This window comes from Bubalus bubalis, chromosome 22 (assembly GCF_019923935.1).
Source record: "Bubalus bubalis isolate 160015118507 breed Murrah chromosome 22, NDDB_SH_1, whole genome shotgun sequence".
In the NCBI taxonomy this organism is placed as follows: Eukaryota; Metazoa; Chordata; class Mammalia; order Artiodactyla; family Bovidae; genus Bubalus; species Bubalus bubalis.
The window spans coordinates 9,469,305-9,484,785 of record NC_059178.1 but is presented as its reverse complement, the minus strand read 5'-3'; the positions used below and the strand labels follow the sequence as shown (position 1 = coordinate 9,484,785).

The 15,481-nt window shown below is 37.9% G+C and overlaps 1 protein-coding gene across 10 annotated transcripts in view; it reads left to right on the top strand.

Moving 5' to 3' along the window:
- The window catches only part of DCC (DCC netrin 1 receptor), a 1,367,203-nt gene that overhangs the window by 1,118,639 nt on the left and 233,083 nt on the right, over positions 1-15,481 (top strand). For all 10 annotated transcript variants that reach the window (XM_044934810.2, XM_044934809.2, XM_044934814.2 and 7 more), the window contains one exon: positions 5,723-5,833. In XM_044934810.2, the coding sequence (XP_044790745.1) occupies positions 5,723-5,833 (111 nt within the window). The remainder of the gene's footprint in view (positions 1-5,722; positions 5,834-15,481) is intronic.

Genomic DNA, 15,481 nt, shown 5'->3' with positions numbered 1-15,481 from the left:
TGGGTATGCACAATCCACACAGGTATGCACACCCCTTAACCACTTCGCCTTGGCAGGTAATGGGGCTTGAATTCCAAGAGACCATAATAATTGGAAAAGATAGTTCTTAACAGACCACCACACCCAGGGCACTACACACAGAGTAGACGGATACACAGCCCCAGTGCTCCTGTGATAAAAGCCTGTTTACTTAGGGCTTCCTAGGTGGTGCTGGTGGTGAAGAATCAGCCTGCCAATGCAGGAGACACAAGAGACATGGCTTAGATCTATAGAGACTGAGACTGAACTCTAGGTCCCTGACAAACAGAACAGAAAACACACAATTCATCTCATCCAAAGCCCTTGTTTTATTGAAGAGGTAATGGAGGCTTGATGAGTGACATTGCTAAGATCCACTATTAGCTAAAGGTATAGATCCCAACTAGATCACAGATGCTCTGATTCCTAGCTATGTGCTCCTTGAACTATCCAGTGTTATCATCTTTAGCTCACTTTATTGTGAGTGAATCTGGCTGTTGTATGAATCTGTAAATGATCATTAATATTAAAAACAGTTTTAACATTTATAATAGTCATAACAGCAATAGCAAATTTGACAACCGCTCCTATGCTGAAAACAATGTGAAGGTTCCTCAAAAAAATTAAAAGCAAATCTGCAGTGAACCACTAATCCCACTTCTGAGTACATATCCAAAAGAACTGAAGTCAGGGTGTCAAAGGCATAGCTGCCCTCTCATATTCATTATACCAGTAGTCACACAACCCAAATTTACACTGACAAATGAGCAAAGAAACTGTGCTATGTACATACAATGGAATATTATTCAGTTTTATCACAGAAAAAATACCCTGCCTTTTACAACAAAATGAATGGACTGGAGATGCAATGCTAAGTGAAATGTCAGTCCCAGAAGGGCAAATACCACATGATTCCACATATATGAAGTATCTAAAATAGTCAAAGTCATGGAAACAAAATAGAATGGTGGTTGCCAGGGGAGAGGGGGAGGGGAAAATGGAGAGTCGTTCGATGGGTATAAAATTAAGGTTTTGCAATACAAATGAGTTTCAGAGATCTGCCGTACGACATAGCACCCATAGTTAACAATACTATGTTGTGCACTTAAAAACTTGTTTGGAAGGCATCTCATGCCAAGTGTTTTTACCACTACAAAAAGAGCAAAGGGAAAAAAGGGGTCTTTTGGAAGTGATATATAGGTTTATTACCTTATTTCTAGTGGTGGTATCATAGTTTATGCTTAGGTCTAAATTCATTAAAATGTATACATTAACTATGCACAGCAATTGGTATATTAAGTATACCTCAGTATAGCTAAAAAAATATCCATGATAAGAAAATAAAGCTTTGTCTGTTTTAAAATGTAACCTTTGTAATAATTTTTTGTTTTATTGATGAGAAATCTTAGGCAAAGAAAGATGGCTAGTAAGTTTTTTAGGTTATGCATTTAGTAAGTGGCAAAGCAAAAATCTGAATCTAATTCTGCCTAAACTGAACACCTGTATTCTTAACTCTTAAGCTATCAGTAATATATTATTGACCATAGGCAATGACTATGCGGTTGTATGAGTATGTAAAGGAACAGTGAAATAACTCAGAGATGGAAAGAGATATATATTGAATAATAAAAATCAAAAATTATCTTGGCGGCTAAAGGAATTAAGTAACTTTAGAAGAGATTAAGTCAAAACTCCCCTACCTATTTAGGTTTAAAATCCTAGTTAATACTTTCATTAGTCCAACTCTGAAAACACATCTCAGATAACAACTTCGAGAAATATAGACAGAAAATAGCTTTTGCTTACAGATTGGTTTCCTTCTATCCCATCTCCAGTGAATGAATGAATGAATGAATCCATCTATCCATCCATCACTGGAGTGTTTCAAATGAGAAAATAATTTGCAAATATTAGGTATCTTTATGTCTATCAAATGTCTAATTTTATAAATTATTTGTGAAAGCAGTTTTGCCATTTGATTCTCAAAAGAACACCCTAAGATAGAAATGCAGGTGTTATTACCTAATAACTATATATGAGAAAGTGAGATTAAAGGAGACCCGGGTTCAGTCCCTGCGTTGGAAAGATCTCCTGCAGAAGGAAATGGCAGCCCACTCCAGTATTCTTGTCTGGAGAATTCCATGGACAGAGGAGCCTGGCGAGCTACAGTCCATGGGATCTCAAAGAGTCAGACACAACTGAGCAACTAACATGAATACATATAGCCCATCTAAAACTTGTCTGGCCAAGTACCCCTCACAACAAAGAAGCAGGAACATTTGCAGGCTAGAATTCAGGGGAGTGTCCAGACTGACTCTGAAAAGCAAACATTTCTGGTTTTGCCTATCGCTGCATACTTCACTTACCTAATCTAGAAGAGAGTCACAGGTTTAATTCTGCTGATAAACATCTGGTACTGAAGGCACTGAATTTAGATCAGAAGACTTGGGTAAAGACATCTTGAAAGTGGAATTTAACTTCTTTTAACCCCACTGTGTAAAACTCAAATTTATCTGTAGGTAATACCACAGTAAAGCAGATTCAATGTAATCTAAAGAATAATTTTATTTAACCAGCAAAACTGTTGGAGTGGATTCCCTCCCTTGGTGAATTTCTTATTCCAGAAATATACCTGCTTTATTTACAGGATCACTTAGTTGGATGAACAGCATTAGATGGGCTGTTTCACTAAGCATTACAATCTCTTTTAATAGTGGAATGTTGTATATATCTTTAAATGTTTTCTTATACTAGAATTTCTAGGTGTTATTAGTGAGATTCCATAGCAATATTCTAGAAGAAAATGCAAAATTTTTAAAAGTTAAGCTAAAATATAGTATTATAAGAAAAGTTGGCAGGATTTTTAGGATCATCTGGGTACTACTCTGTACAGAGGGTTAAAACTTCACTACTGATATCATAGAAAGATATGAAAAGCTACTTTACTGTGTTTGGTTAGAAAATATATTCTGATAAGTAGCTGGGTGGGGTGGGGGGTGCCAGGTGAGGCTCCATTGGGGAAACAATGGATGGTCTCTTAACTGCCTTTTAATAGTTACTTCAAATTATTATTCAGGCTATTAGTCAGCTTTCATTTTACTCAAAACTGAGTTAATGATACTGATAGAGCCTAAACTCAAAATATGTAACTTGAATTTTAGCAAAATTATAAAGAGAAATTTGTGTATCTGCTTTATAGTAAGATATTTTAGTTGTGTCCAACTCTTTGCGACCCCACAGATGGTAGCCTACCAGGCTCTGCCATCCATGGGATTTTCCAGGCAAGAATACTGGAGTGGGCTGCCATTTCCTTCTCCAGCAGACCTTCCCAAACCAGGGATCAAACCCGGGTCTCCTGCATTGCAGACAGACGCTTTATCATCTGAGCCACCAGGGAAGCCCTTTCTATATTTTAGTTAAGTTATGTTAAAAGCAGTAAAGTCTGCATGCAACACATCACTTGTTATAAAGTCAAATGAATGGGACAGAGTATAGGGCATTCAGAAAGATTTCCATTTATGTGTCAGAATATTGCATGTAAGAAGTTGACATGTTAGTCAAGGTATGTTGACCAGAGAAACAGAATCAGTGGAGATATATACTAAGAGATTTGTTGCAAGGAATTGACTTAATTGATTGTGGTGGTTGGCTGGACAATTCCAAAATTGACAGAGCAAGCCATCAGGAGAGGCAGCTGGAACTCTCAAGCTGAAGCTGCTCCCTACCAGTGAAATTTCTTTTTCAGAGAAGCCTCAGTCTGTTCTTAAGATCCTTCACCTGATTAAATCTGGCTCACCAAATTATCTAGGATAATATCCCTTATATAAAATCAATGGACTATGGACTTTAGTCATATCTACAAAAATACCTTCCCAGCAACAATAAGTGTTTGATTGAGGGGACTTTAGTCTTACTCCAGTTTACATATAAAACTAACCATCAAAGATGGTATTCCACATCAGTCATTGGAGATAGTGTTGACATAATTGTCCATCCATTTCAAAGAAAAATGAAGTCAAATTTCTTCTTAATACAAAAGAGTATATTCTTGATGAAATTAAACTGTTTCAGGTGAGACAACCGTGAAAATCATGAGCTTCAATGATTAGGTAAACATTACTTCCCCAAATTCTCTTCCTATGAGCTTTCTGATTTCCCAGACAGCTCTGTACTCCTTCTGCCTCAGGAATCAACAGCAGTACCCAGGAAAGGGTGCAAAACGTTAACAAATATCAGATTGATGCCATGCTAATTAAGGGACAGGTCAGGGTGAGCACAAGCCTACCTAAAGAAGCTTTTATGTTTAAAAGCATCCATTCACCACCTTGCTGATGGTGTTGGTATTGTATTATAACCTAGTATTTCCTTAGTGCTAAGACTTGCTTTAATAAATCTTCCAACAGTTGTTTCTGTTTGTGCCTTCCATGAGTCAGGCATCGTAGTGACTCTATGGATGTACAACTAAAACACTCATAGTAAGAGAAACAACAGTACCAACACTATTCTCAACCCATGCCTTCCAATGTGTTTTATAAAATTAGAAGTATCTTAGGTGGCCAGTATTATATGTGGGTGAGTTTATCAAATTGCCTTCTCTAAAAGTCCTAGTTACTGAAGATGACTGCCTTCAACTGTACCAAATTCATTCTAACCATGGCTTAAAAGCCATCTATTAGTAGCAAGTTAGAATTCTTCTCAGTACCAAGAATTATTCATCCTTCTGTACAAAAATATACAAATACATAATTTTGTATTTAATAGAAGCATCATTTCTCTAAGAGGCTATTTTATTTATGATTTTTCCTTAGATCCAAATGTTTGTGCCATTTCAAATTAATGGGGAAAAAAGAGAGATGATATTTTAATTGTTATCAGTGCTGTTCAACTCCTTAAGGTTTAACAACTTGTTGGTTTACACTGAGTCCTCAGTGTCTCAGAAAAGTCATATGGTCTTCTGAGAGGCATTATTTGTTTTATAAACATGTGTCATAATGAGCTATGTTGAAACTCAGATAAAAGGAAAGTTATTCACATTACAAATTTATACATGTCACACTCGGCCATGATGCACAAGGCTTCTCTTATTACCTGTACTTTCTGTGTACCGGAAAATCAGCTCAGAGGTCATCACTGAGTACTGCAATCCGTGTCCAAGTTATCACAGAGATAGATTTTCTTCATGCTGTAGTATGGAACCTAATGCAAAACAAATATGCCTTGAGATGTTTTCGAGAGATGAAAACCTAGTATTTTCAGCTGAAGTACAGTGGCTTTGGAGTTCTCTTTCTTTGCCCAAAGGAATCACTGACCTTGAATGAATGATGGAGCATAAATTTTTAGATTGACAGTTCTTGATTTATAGGCAGGCCTCTTCTGGACTGTGAGGAAAAATGATCCTTGCTCTTTTTGATTATTTCTTCATCGTTCATATTTTATATTCTGCATCTGCCCTGAGGCTATTTTCAAGGATACATTTTTGTAAACTGGGAAAAATAAATGAGAATATATGAAAAATAATTTGATTTCTTGCTGTAATCTTCCAACCCTTTTGGCCAAAATAACAGTAATTACCACAACAATCACAGAAAATGTAAAGCATGTTTAGTATTGTTGAAATTTTGCTAAAACTTTTAAAACCCATGAAAAATACTTGTTATTCAGTAACTTATTTTTTTTTTTCCTTCTGTGGAAAATTCTTTCACAGGACTGGAGAAAGGAAGTCAGTACAGTTTTCAGGTGTCAGCCATGACAGTCAATGGCACTGGCCCCCCTTCCAACTGGTTCACAGCAGAGACTCCAGAGAATGATCTTGATGGTAAGACCTTCCCCATCACTGTCACCCTGATATCTGTCTCCTTTGTTACTTCAGCTTCAAAGAATACCTCTAAAAATTTGATGAACTTCCACGTTAGGGATGTTTCTTCTTCCTGTATCTTTAGATGCAAAACAAAACAAATCAAAAAACCCTGAATGGATATAGAGTCTTCAGCAATGCCGTATAAACTATTTATTTATTTTTTATGTTTTTTATTTTATTTTTAAACTTTACAATATTGTATTGGTTTTGCCAAATATCGAAATGAATCCGCCACAGGTATACATGTGTTCTCCATCCTGACCCTCCTCTGTCCTCCCTCCCCATACCCTCCCTCTGGGTCATCTCAGTGCACCAGCCCCAAGCATCCAGTATCGTGCATCAAACCTGGACTGGTGACTCGTTTCATACATATAGTATACATGTTTCAATGCCTTTCTCCCAAATCTTCCCACCCTCTCCCTCTCCCACAGAGTCCATAAGACTGTTCTATACATCAATGTCTCTTTTGCTGTCTCGTATGCAGGGTTATTGTTACCATCTTTCTAAATTCCATATATATGTGTTAGTATACTGTATTGGTGTTTTTCTTTCTGGCTTACTTCACTCTGTATAATAGGCTCCAGTTTCATCCATCTCATTAGAACTGATTCAAATGTATTCTTTTTAATGGCTGAGTAATACTCCATTGTGTATATGTACCACTGCTTTCTTATCCATTCATCTGCTGATGGGCATCTAGGTTGCTTCCATGTCCTGGCTATTATAAAAAGTGCTGCGATGAACATTGGGGTACACGTGCCTCTTTCCCTTCTGGTTTCCTCAGTGTGTATGCCCAGCAGTGGGATTGCTGGATCATAAGGCAGTTCTATTTCCAGTTTTGTAAGGAATCTCCACACTGTTCTCCATAGTGGCTGTACTAGTTTGCATTCCCACCAACAGTGGAAGAGGGTTCCCTTTTCTCCACACCCTCTCCAGCATTTATTGCTTGTAGACTTTTGGATCGCGGCCATTCTGACTGGTGTGAAATGGTACCTCATAGTGGTTTTGATTTGCATTTCTCTGATAATGAGTGATGTTGAGCATCTTTTCATGTGTTTGTTAGCCATCTGTATGTCTTCTTCGGAGAAATGTCTATTTAGTTCTTTGGCCCATTTTTTAGTCTTCATAGCAAATCACTTTTTTTTTTTTCCAAAAAATTTGATATGACCTTTATTCTATTTATTTTATTTGAAGTAATGGATCTTAACCATGTTCTTCAGAGTAATGCCTGCAATTTCCGATAATAAGCATAAAATGTAATTATTTTACATAGCTTCTCTGGCTCTTTTATGATACTTCTGCAAATAGCAATATGTATTTTTGACTAGCTTATGATATGATCATTAATGTTTGGCACTTTTTTTACATAAAGAATAGTCTGCCCTATTTTCTTAATTGATAGCTATCTGAAATACTTGTGGATGAGATATTGAGGTTCATATAAAATCACATATCAGTGCGTTCAATATAACAAAATCTTCAAAATTATCAGGTGAGAAGTACTTCTTGAAATAAAAAGCATCATGACTAAATATGAGAATAAAATTCAAGAGAAAGGGGTAATGGAAGCAATGGAAATATAAATAATAGAATAAACAAAAATACAAATAATAAAGTAGAAATATACTCTAGAGAATTACAGATACATGAAGTAGAAATTTATAAAAAATGAAAGATACTTGAAAAAGAAGGAAGTTGAAATCAGTAGACTTAAAACTAGGTGATCCAAACTGGGACCAAGAAAAAAGTGGCTAAAAGAATAAACAAGTGTATTGAGAATATGATGGCTACCTAACTAACTGAAAATGGAATTCACGTACTTCTTCAGTGCCAGACCTGAAAATATTCAAGTTACTGGAAACTGACAATTCTGTCTCTCTCTTTTCCTCTCATTTTTCTCTCTCCCTCTCTCCTCTCCATCACCATTTCTCAAATCTGTTCTCCCTTTCTCTTCCTTAGGCTCCTTCTTTCAATTTTCTTCCTCCTTGATCTTTCCTGTCTTCCCTTTATAAATAACTCACTGCCATTCAATTGTTTTAGTATAGTCACAGTCTAGGTTTTACAACATGATTATGCTGGCAGTAAAACAACCAACAAATACTATTTCCACAATACTGATAATCACTGCTATGTAATAGCACATTAATTCAAAGAATATTTATAGAAAGTTTTCCTAACATCAGACATTGTACTGAGCTCTGAGGATATAATAATAAATAAGAAAGATATGATTATTTTCCTTGTGTAGCTTAGAAAGCAGAGAAGGTGATGGCACCCCACTCCAGTGCTCTTGCCTGGAAAATCTCATGGGTGGAGGAGCCTGGTAGGCAGCAGTCCATGGAGTTGCGAAAAGTTGGACACGACTGAGCGACTTCACTTTCACTTTTCACTTTCATGCATTGGAGAAGGAAATGGCAACCCACTCCAGTGTTCTTGCCTGGAGAATCCCACGGACGGTGGAGCCTGGTGGGCTGCCATCTATGGGGTCGCACAGAGTCAGACACGACTGAAGCGACTTAACGGCAGCAGCAGCAGCAGTTTAGAAAGAAACATTCTAAATGTAGTCATAGGGAATCATCATTGTTATAGTACAAATCTGGTTGAATATTGGCAGTATCCTATAGTTCAACTTAGGATGGATGGCTAAATAGAACCATAGATAGGCAAACAGACGGATATAGAGAAGATTTGTGCTTAAAATTGAGACCTGATGCATCAACAAGAATTATCATTGCAAAGCATACATTAAAAACTGAGGAGAAGGCAAAGTAAATGCAGGTTTGAAGTCAACATAGGTCATAGTACTGCTATTAGGGTCTGAAATAAAGACCATCAAGGCTGAAACACAGAGATGGCACACAATTACTTTTGCAAGAAAGGCAGATTCTATGTTTGGCAAGACCAAAATAAGAATTTGAACTTTATCCTGAAAGGTTGTTGTTGAATCACGCGAATATACCAGGATTCTTGGCCCCCGGAGGAGAAGAATTCAATCCGGGGCTAGAGACTAGGCTTGATCGCTCAGAGCTTTTGTGTAATAAAGTTTTATTAAAGTATAAAGGAGATAGAGAAAGCTTCTGACATAGGCATCAGAAGGGGGCAGAAAGAGTAGCCCCCTGCTAGTCTTCAGCTGGATGTTATATAGTCACTAGCAGTCTGTTAATGAAAGAAAGGAATTTCTTAAAATTCAGAATGGCACCAGGCCCCTCGCCCATAAGATGCATTTTGGGATAATCTTGGCACCATATGGTTTATCCTGGGCCATAAAATGGTTAACTTGAATCTTAAAGAAGGGCAGACCACTATACAAATAGTTTCATTTACATAGATTAGGGGAACAATATCTGAGTATAACATACTGGTTTGTCAAGTAGGTTCTGGGCCAAGAGGCTGAACCGACTTGGAGACAGAGTTTGGGGTAAAGGCATAGTACATTAGCATAGCTTAAGACAAACATTTCCTTAAGAAAAAGGCATTGGTTATCTCTAGGCTCAAGAATAGCTAACTTCAGGCGAAACCAGGTGTCATTATGGCAACACAGTATTTTAAGAGAAACCTCCCTTTAAATTTGTATAGAGAAGGAAAAAAAAATATTGCTAGTTTGTTTCCTCCTGCCGCTTAAGAGAGATAAAAATGTCTGACCCTTGCAGGCTATTTCCTCCATTTGGAGACCCCTCTCTCCTTGGGGACTCCTAGATTTCCTATCAACCTGCCTAGGAAATGACTCTCTCAATCCTAAGAATATCATTAAAGCTATAACCTGCTTTATCCAAAGCAAGCCATGAAATAATTTTTTAAAACTACTGACAATTATGTTTGCAATTTGAAGAAAATACCCTGTTTAAAACCCAAAAAGTGTATTAGAAGTAGACCCTGATGCTGGGAAAGATTGAAGGCTGGAGGAAAAGGGGACGACAGAGGATGAGATGGTTGGATGGCATCACCGACTCGATGGACTTGAGTTTGAGCAAGCTCCAGGAGTTGGTATTGGACAGGGAGGCCTGGCATGCTGCAGTTCATGGGGTCGCAAAAAGTCAGACATGACTGAGTAACTGAACTGATACATGGGCCAATTCAGGACTACCTTACAATAAAGTACATTGAGCCTTAGAAAATAAATATTATTTAACTTGTCTTAGATAAATCAAGAAGTCACAGAGCTACATCAAGTCACACTTTGCAGAGTGTATACCCTTCAGTATTGGATTAGGGAAGTTTAAATCATGTGTTCATTCTTTCAACATATATTTCTTGTTGAAAGTTTTTCTATACCAGGCATTATTTTAGGTTCTAGGGGCAAAACAATAAACAAAGTCACTATTCTCAAAGAGTATAAATTTTTGAAGGTAGAAATGGTAGTGACAAATGATGTGAAAAAAAGGAAGTATGGCAGAAGGTATAGCAAATGATGAGGGAGTACTGTTTTATGTAGGGATTTGAGAAGATCTCGCACATTAGGCAAAACATGAGCACAGATCTTGAGAAAGTGAGGGAAACGGCCATGCAAATAGTTCAGACAAGAGCCCCTGGTGCAGAAGGAATAGCAAGAATAGACATCCAGAGACTGGAGCCCCGTTGGTATCTGAAGTATGACAAGGAGGTCAGGAGAGCTGGGCCCAAAGTCACGAGAACATGATTGGTCTCATGTAAACAATACAAGGATGGCTAGGATGTGCTATAGGAATAGTTCATTTCTCTATTTTACTTGAGAAATTACTTTTAACCTTTATATATTGTGCTTTATGCTCTCTTCTCTCCATTGTAGTATATATTGTTATCTTTATTTTTAAAGAGTAAGTTAAGCTAAGAAAATGAAGCTCACTTGATCTCACTCTGCTGTTAACTATGGAGCTGATACTCAAGACCAGGTTGGGTGAGTCAGTGTCCAGTCCAGTTTATCAAACATAAGTGTCCATGAATTCTGTAGAACTGACCCAGTGATGGTAAAAATAGTGATTCAAGGCAAAAGATTCTAAGAAATGAGGTCATATCATTTACCCAAACTTAAGGGACTATGTTTCTTACTGGAAGGAGTGAAAATAAATGAAGTGGAGGTGCTGAAGTTCCCATAAAATACCCGGGAGGAATGGGATGCTCCGCTGACTTGCGTGCTCCTACTCCTTGCTCTGAATGACTCACACTGTAAGCAGAACCAAATGTAAACTCGCAGCTCCTGGGATGGCACAAGACTCCCACTTAACTACATTCTTTTCATATCCCTTGGATCTAAGTAGACTCCATCTCATACACATCTTTTTTTTTTTTTTCATTTATTTTTATTTATTTATTGAATTTCATTTTTGCCTGTGCTGCGTCTTCGTTGCTCTGTGAGGGCTTTCTCTAGCTGCGGTGAGCAGGCTTCTCATTGCAGCGGCCTCTCTCGTTGAACAGCACGGGCTCTGGAGTACACAGGCTTCGGTAGCTGCATCGCGTGGGCTCAGTAGTTGTGGCACGTGGGCTTAGTTGCCCTGCAGCATGTGGGATCTTCCCAGGCCAAGGATCAAACTGGTGTCCCCTGCGTTGCAGGGCAAATTCTTAACCCCTGCACTACGAGGGAAGCCAATTTCATACATCTATGCTAATCAAGGGCCTCTATGCAGAACTCATGCATAGAGTCTTAATAAATGCTATTTCTTTGGATGTTTGAACTGTACCATGTTTTTAGCTTAATAGTATCTCTCTTCTCATGCAGCATTTCTCCCTTTGTTTCTCCTTATTTGAGTACTGATTCAGTACCTATGGTGTGCCAAGTAATGGGCAGTACAAATGTGAAAAACAGGAATAACTCTCTTGAGGCATTAACAATGGCTGCAGTGAGTGAGCAGGCTTCATAAGAACAAGGAGTACTTAAAGCAGAAACTTCAGGGAAAGGGGACTGACAGCTAGGATTATAGAGAAGGGTGTGTAGGACAGAATAGTAAACATTCTTCAAAAAGTATGGCTTAAGAAAAAGCACATCTATCATTATTAGCTCAGAATTCATCCTCACTCCTACTCCTTTACCAACTAATTATCTTAACACATTTCAACACATTTCGTCTGTTGCCTCTTCACTCATTCTTTCACATCTTCATTGGGTTAAAATTGTTTAGACCTTTGGATTAAAATTGTTTAAACAGTTATCGTGAACCATAAGAACTGGCCATGAACATTAGCAATCTGATAAAATGTAAATACAAATTAATAGAAGAAAGCTAGTGGAGTCCATACTTCTTGTACATAATGCTGTTATAGTTTATGATTTGAGATAATTAGGGTTTCCCATGTGGAGCAGTGGTAAAGAATCTGCAATGGGGAGATGTGGGTTCAATTCCTGGACCGGGAAGATTCCCTCAATTCCTGGACCGGGAAGATCCCCTGGAGAAGGAAATAGCAAACCACTCCAGTATGCTTGCCTGGACAATTCCACGGACTGAGGAGTCTGGTAAGCTACAGTCCATTAGGTTGCAAAGAGTTGGACACAATGGAGTGACTGAGTATGCATGCACCTGTTCTATACTCCTTGAGAATCATTAGCCTTTAAAACAGAGTGGAAACTAATAGTCAGGGCATTTAACTGTACAAGTCTGGGCCAGATGTGTTTCATTTGCTTTGTAAAGCACTGGTTTCACTTGCTGCACTAAAAGACCACACATTTGATCCTAAGGCTGTCTCAACTTCTTGACCCATGATCTCTCTTCACTGAGCTACTCCCTGAAACTGAATCTGATTCCTCTTCCTTCCTCTGGTTTTTCTTCATTTGACTGCATCATTCAAATATTAAAAAGTGTGAGCTTGGATAAGAATTAAGATTTGGATAAATGGACAAGCCCAGAAGTGGTCATTAGTAGCCCCAAAAGAATGTGCAGCCTGATGGCTTTCTCTCTATCTGAAAATATAGAAATAGCATAGAATATGGAACCTATACAGAATCTATAGAATAAACATATACATATATTTAAGCTAGGGGGGTTTTCTTTAAATATTCATCTGAGATTTTAACTTATTCAAGTAAATGTTTAATTTATAAATTGAGATTTAGATGACTTTTATCAGAGTTTTCAAGGCTAAGCTTTCTGAAGTCAATTTCCATATAGAATGGCTTTGATTTCCTTTAAGCTTTTGGATAAGGAGCAAGCAATCTTTGTGAAAACCACTTGAAATGAGAGGTATTCTTTGCTGTAACCAGAGAAATCTGCGCTGGGAGGGAGGCCCAGTGTTGGACCTGCTAAGTGTATGTTACTGGATAGCTGTCTCTCCTTGCTTTTGAGTCTCCTTGTGAACTCCAAGCTGTGATTTATTCATTAGGGTGATAACTTTAAGCCTTGCACGTCAGTTCAACAGAAGCAGTGATGCATATAGATAGCTGAAAGCAGTGAAAGCCATTCCCTCTCTTTCTATGACTTCTGTAGTTTCTCTTGCCTTCTCTGTTTGGCTTAAGCAGTGTGAAGATCAATAGTAATATATGTTAAGCAACATAAGCAAATTCTGCTTCCTGGATTCTTACATAAGGAAATTATCTGAGGGTGATGGAAGGGTGGTGTGGTGGGAAGCACTGGGCAAAATATATTTAGTGAGGCATTATTTACGAAATTCAAATTTAAAAATGACTTTGATATCATACAATTAAGAATGTGTGTAAACTGTGTAATGATTATCCAATATAATCTGGCTAGTAAAATAATATGCTTAAATTAAAAAAAAAAAGGCAGTAATTTGGAGAAATACTCCAGTTCCTTATGGATCACCCTTTTAATTAAGATGTTTTGTTAAAGTAATTATAGAGCCAAACCTCACTGTTTGTTCAGGGTTCCCTAAAAGCATGTTTGCTATTACTAACAGCTGGGAAGTTTTAAAATATTTATTTTGCATCTCAAAATATCAGCTTAAAAAAACAAAATCATTAGAATTCCCCAAAGCTCTTATGTAAATGTCTTGCATAGGATATGAAGGAATTTTTGATTAAGTTCAACAAGGCATTCTCCAGGAAACAGCATGGGTATCCATTTGTGCTGCTTAAAAATAAAATTAAAGTGAACAGGTAGAAATTGTTATACAAATCAGTAATGATATAAATTAAACCCTTACCATAAAATGGAGGAGCTTGACTAGCAAAAATTACCCATGCAGAGAATCCTGAAAATGCAACAGTGATGTAAGCAAAACCTCTGAATCTAAGAACAGGCTCTAATTTCCTGCCCCCAGGAAACAGATAATTAGCCCTGTTAGCCTGATCAGTTCAGTTCAGTTCAATCGCTCAGTCGTGTCCGACTCTTTGCGACCCCAAGAATCACAGCACGCCAGGCCTTGCTGTCCATCACCAACTCCTGGAGTTCACCCAAACTCATGTGCATCAAGTTGGTGATGCCATCCAGCCATCTTATACTCTGTCGTCCCCTTCTCTTCCAGCCCCCAAACCCTCCCAGGCCAAAGTGTTGGAGTTTCAGCCTCAGCATCAGTCCTTCCAATGAACACCCAGAACTGGTCTCCTTCTTGGATCTGTTTGCAGTCCAAGGGACTAGCAAGAGTCTTCTCCAACACCACAGTTCAAAAGCATCAATTCTTCGGCACTCAGCTTTCTTCACAGTCCAACTCTCACATCCATACATGACCACTGGAAAAACCATAGCCTTGACTAGATGGACCTTTGTTAGCAAAGTAATATCTCTGCTTTTTAATATGCTATCTAAGTTGGTCATAACTTTCCTCCCAAGGAGCAAGTGTCTTTTAGGTAATCATAAAGTGGAATTACTGCAAATTCACTTCATTTGCAAAATGAGCCACAAAAGAACTTCTGTCTTTTGGAATCTGCATGATAGGTGTAATACTCCTTGGGCACATGGCATTGAGGAAGATCACATTAAAGTTTATTTTAAGAATAATCATAAACTCTAAGATGATGAGATTACCCAGAAAGAAGAAACAGTGCATATCACAATTATTATATGCATTCAAAAAATAGACTCTGAAAAGTGGGGCATCTCCAGGCAGAAGAATGAGAAATGAGAAAAATAAGTTTTTGACTAATTGCAAGAAATTAAATAAAGAGTAGAAAAGAAACAAAGAAGGAAGGAAGAAGAAGAGAATACATGGAAGAGTTGTGGTAGGCTGCATAATGCACCCCACCCGCCCCCGCCCCCCAGCCCGGGCTGGGAAATATCCATGTCCCTGAATTCTCTAGGGGGATCCACTGTGGTCAGGTTTTCTTGCATGCATGCAAGCTAAGTTGCTTCAGTCGTGTCCAACTGTGCAACCCCATGGACTGTAGCCCGCCAGGCTCCTCTGTCCGTGGGATTTTTCAGGCAAGAATACTAAAGTGGGTTGCCATTTCCTTCTCCAAAAGTGTTCTTAGAAGAAGGAAACAGGAAGATCAGAATGACAGGAGGTGTGACAACACATACACGTATTCATACATACATATATGAAATGGGTAAATAATTTTATATTGATAACTACCAATATTCCAGTCATGGAACTTCAAATCTCAGATATACAACACTTGAGCAATCAAAGCATGTAAACAAGTTCTTTCCAAAAAATTGAGAAGGCCAATTCAGATTTGAGAAATAATTTATTTAAATGATTAGAAAAAAATAAAAACTTTAAACATGAAAAGTATATAGTCAT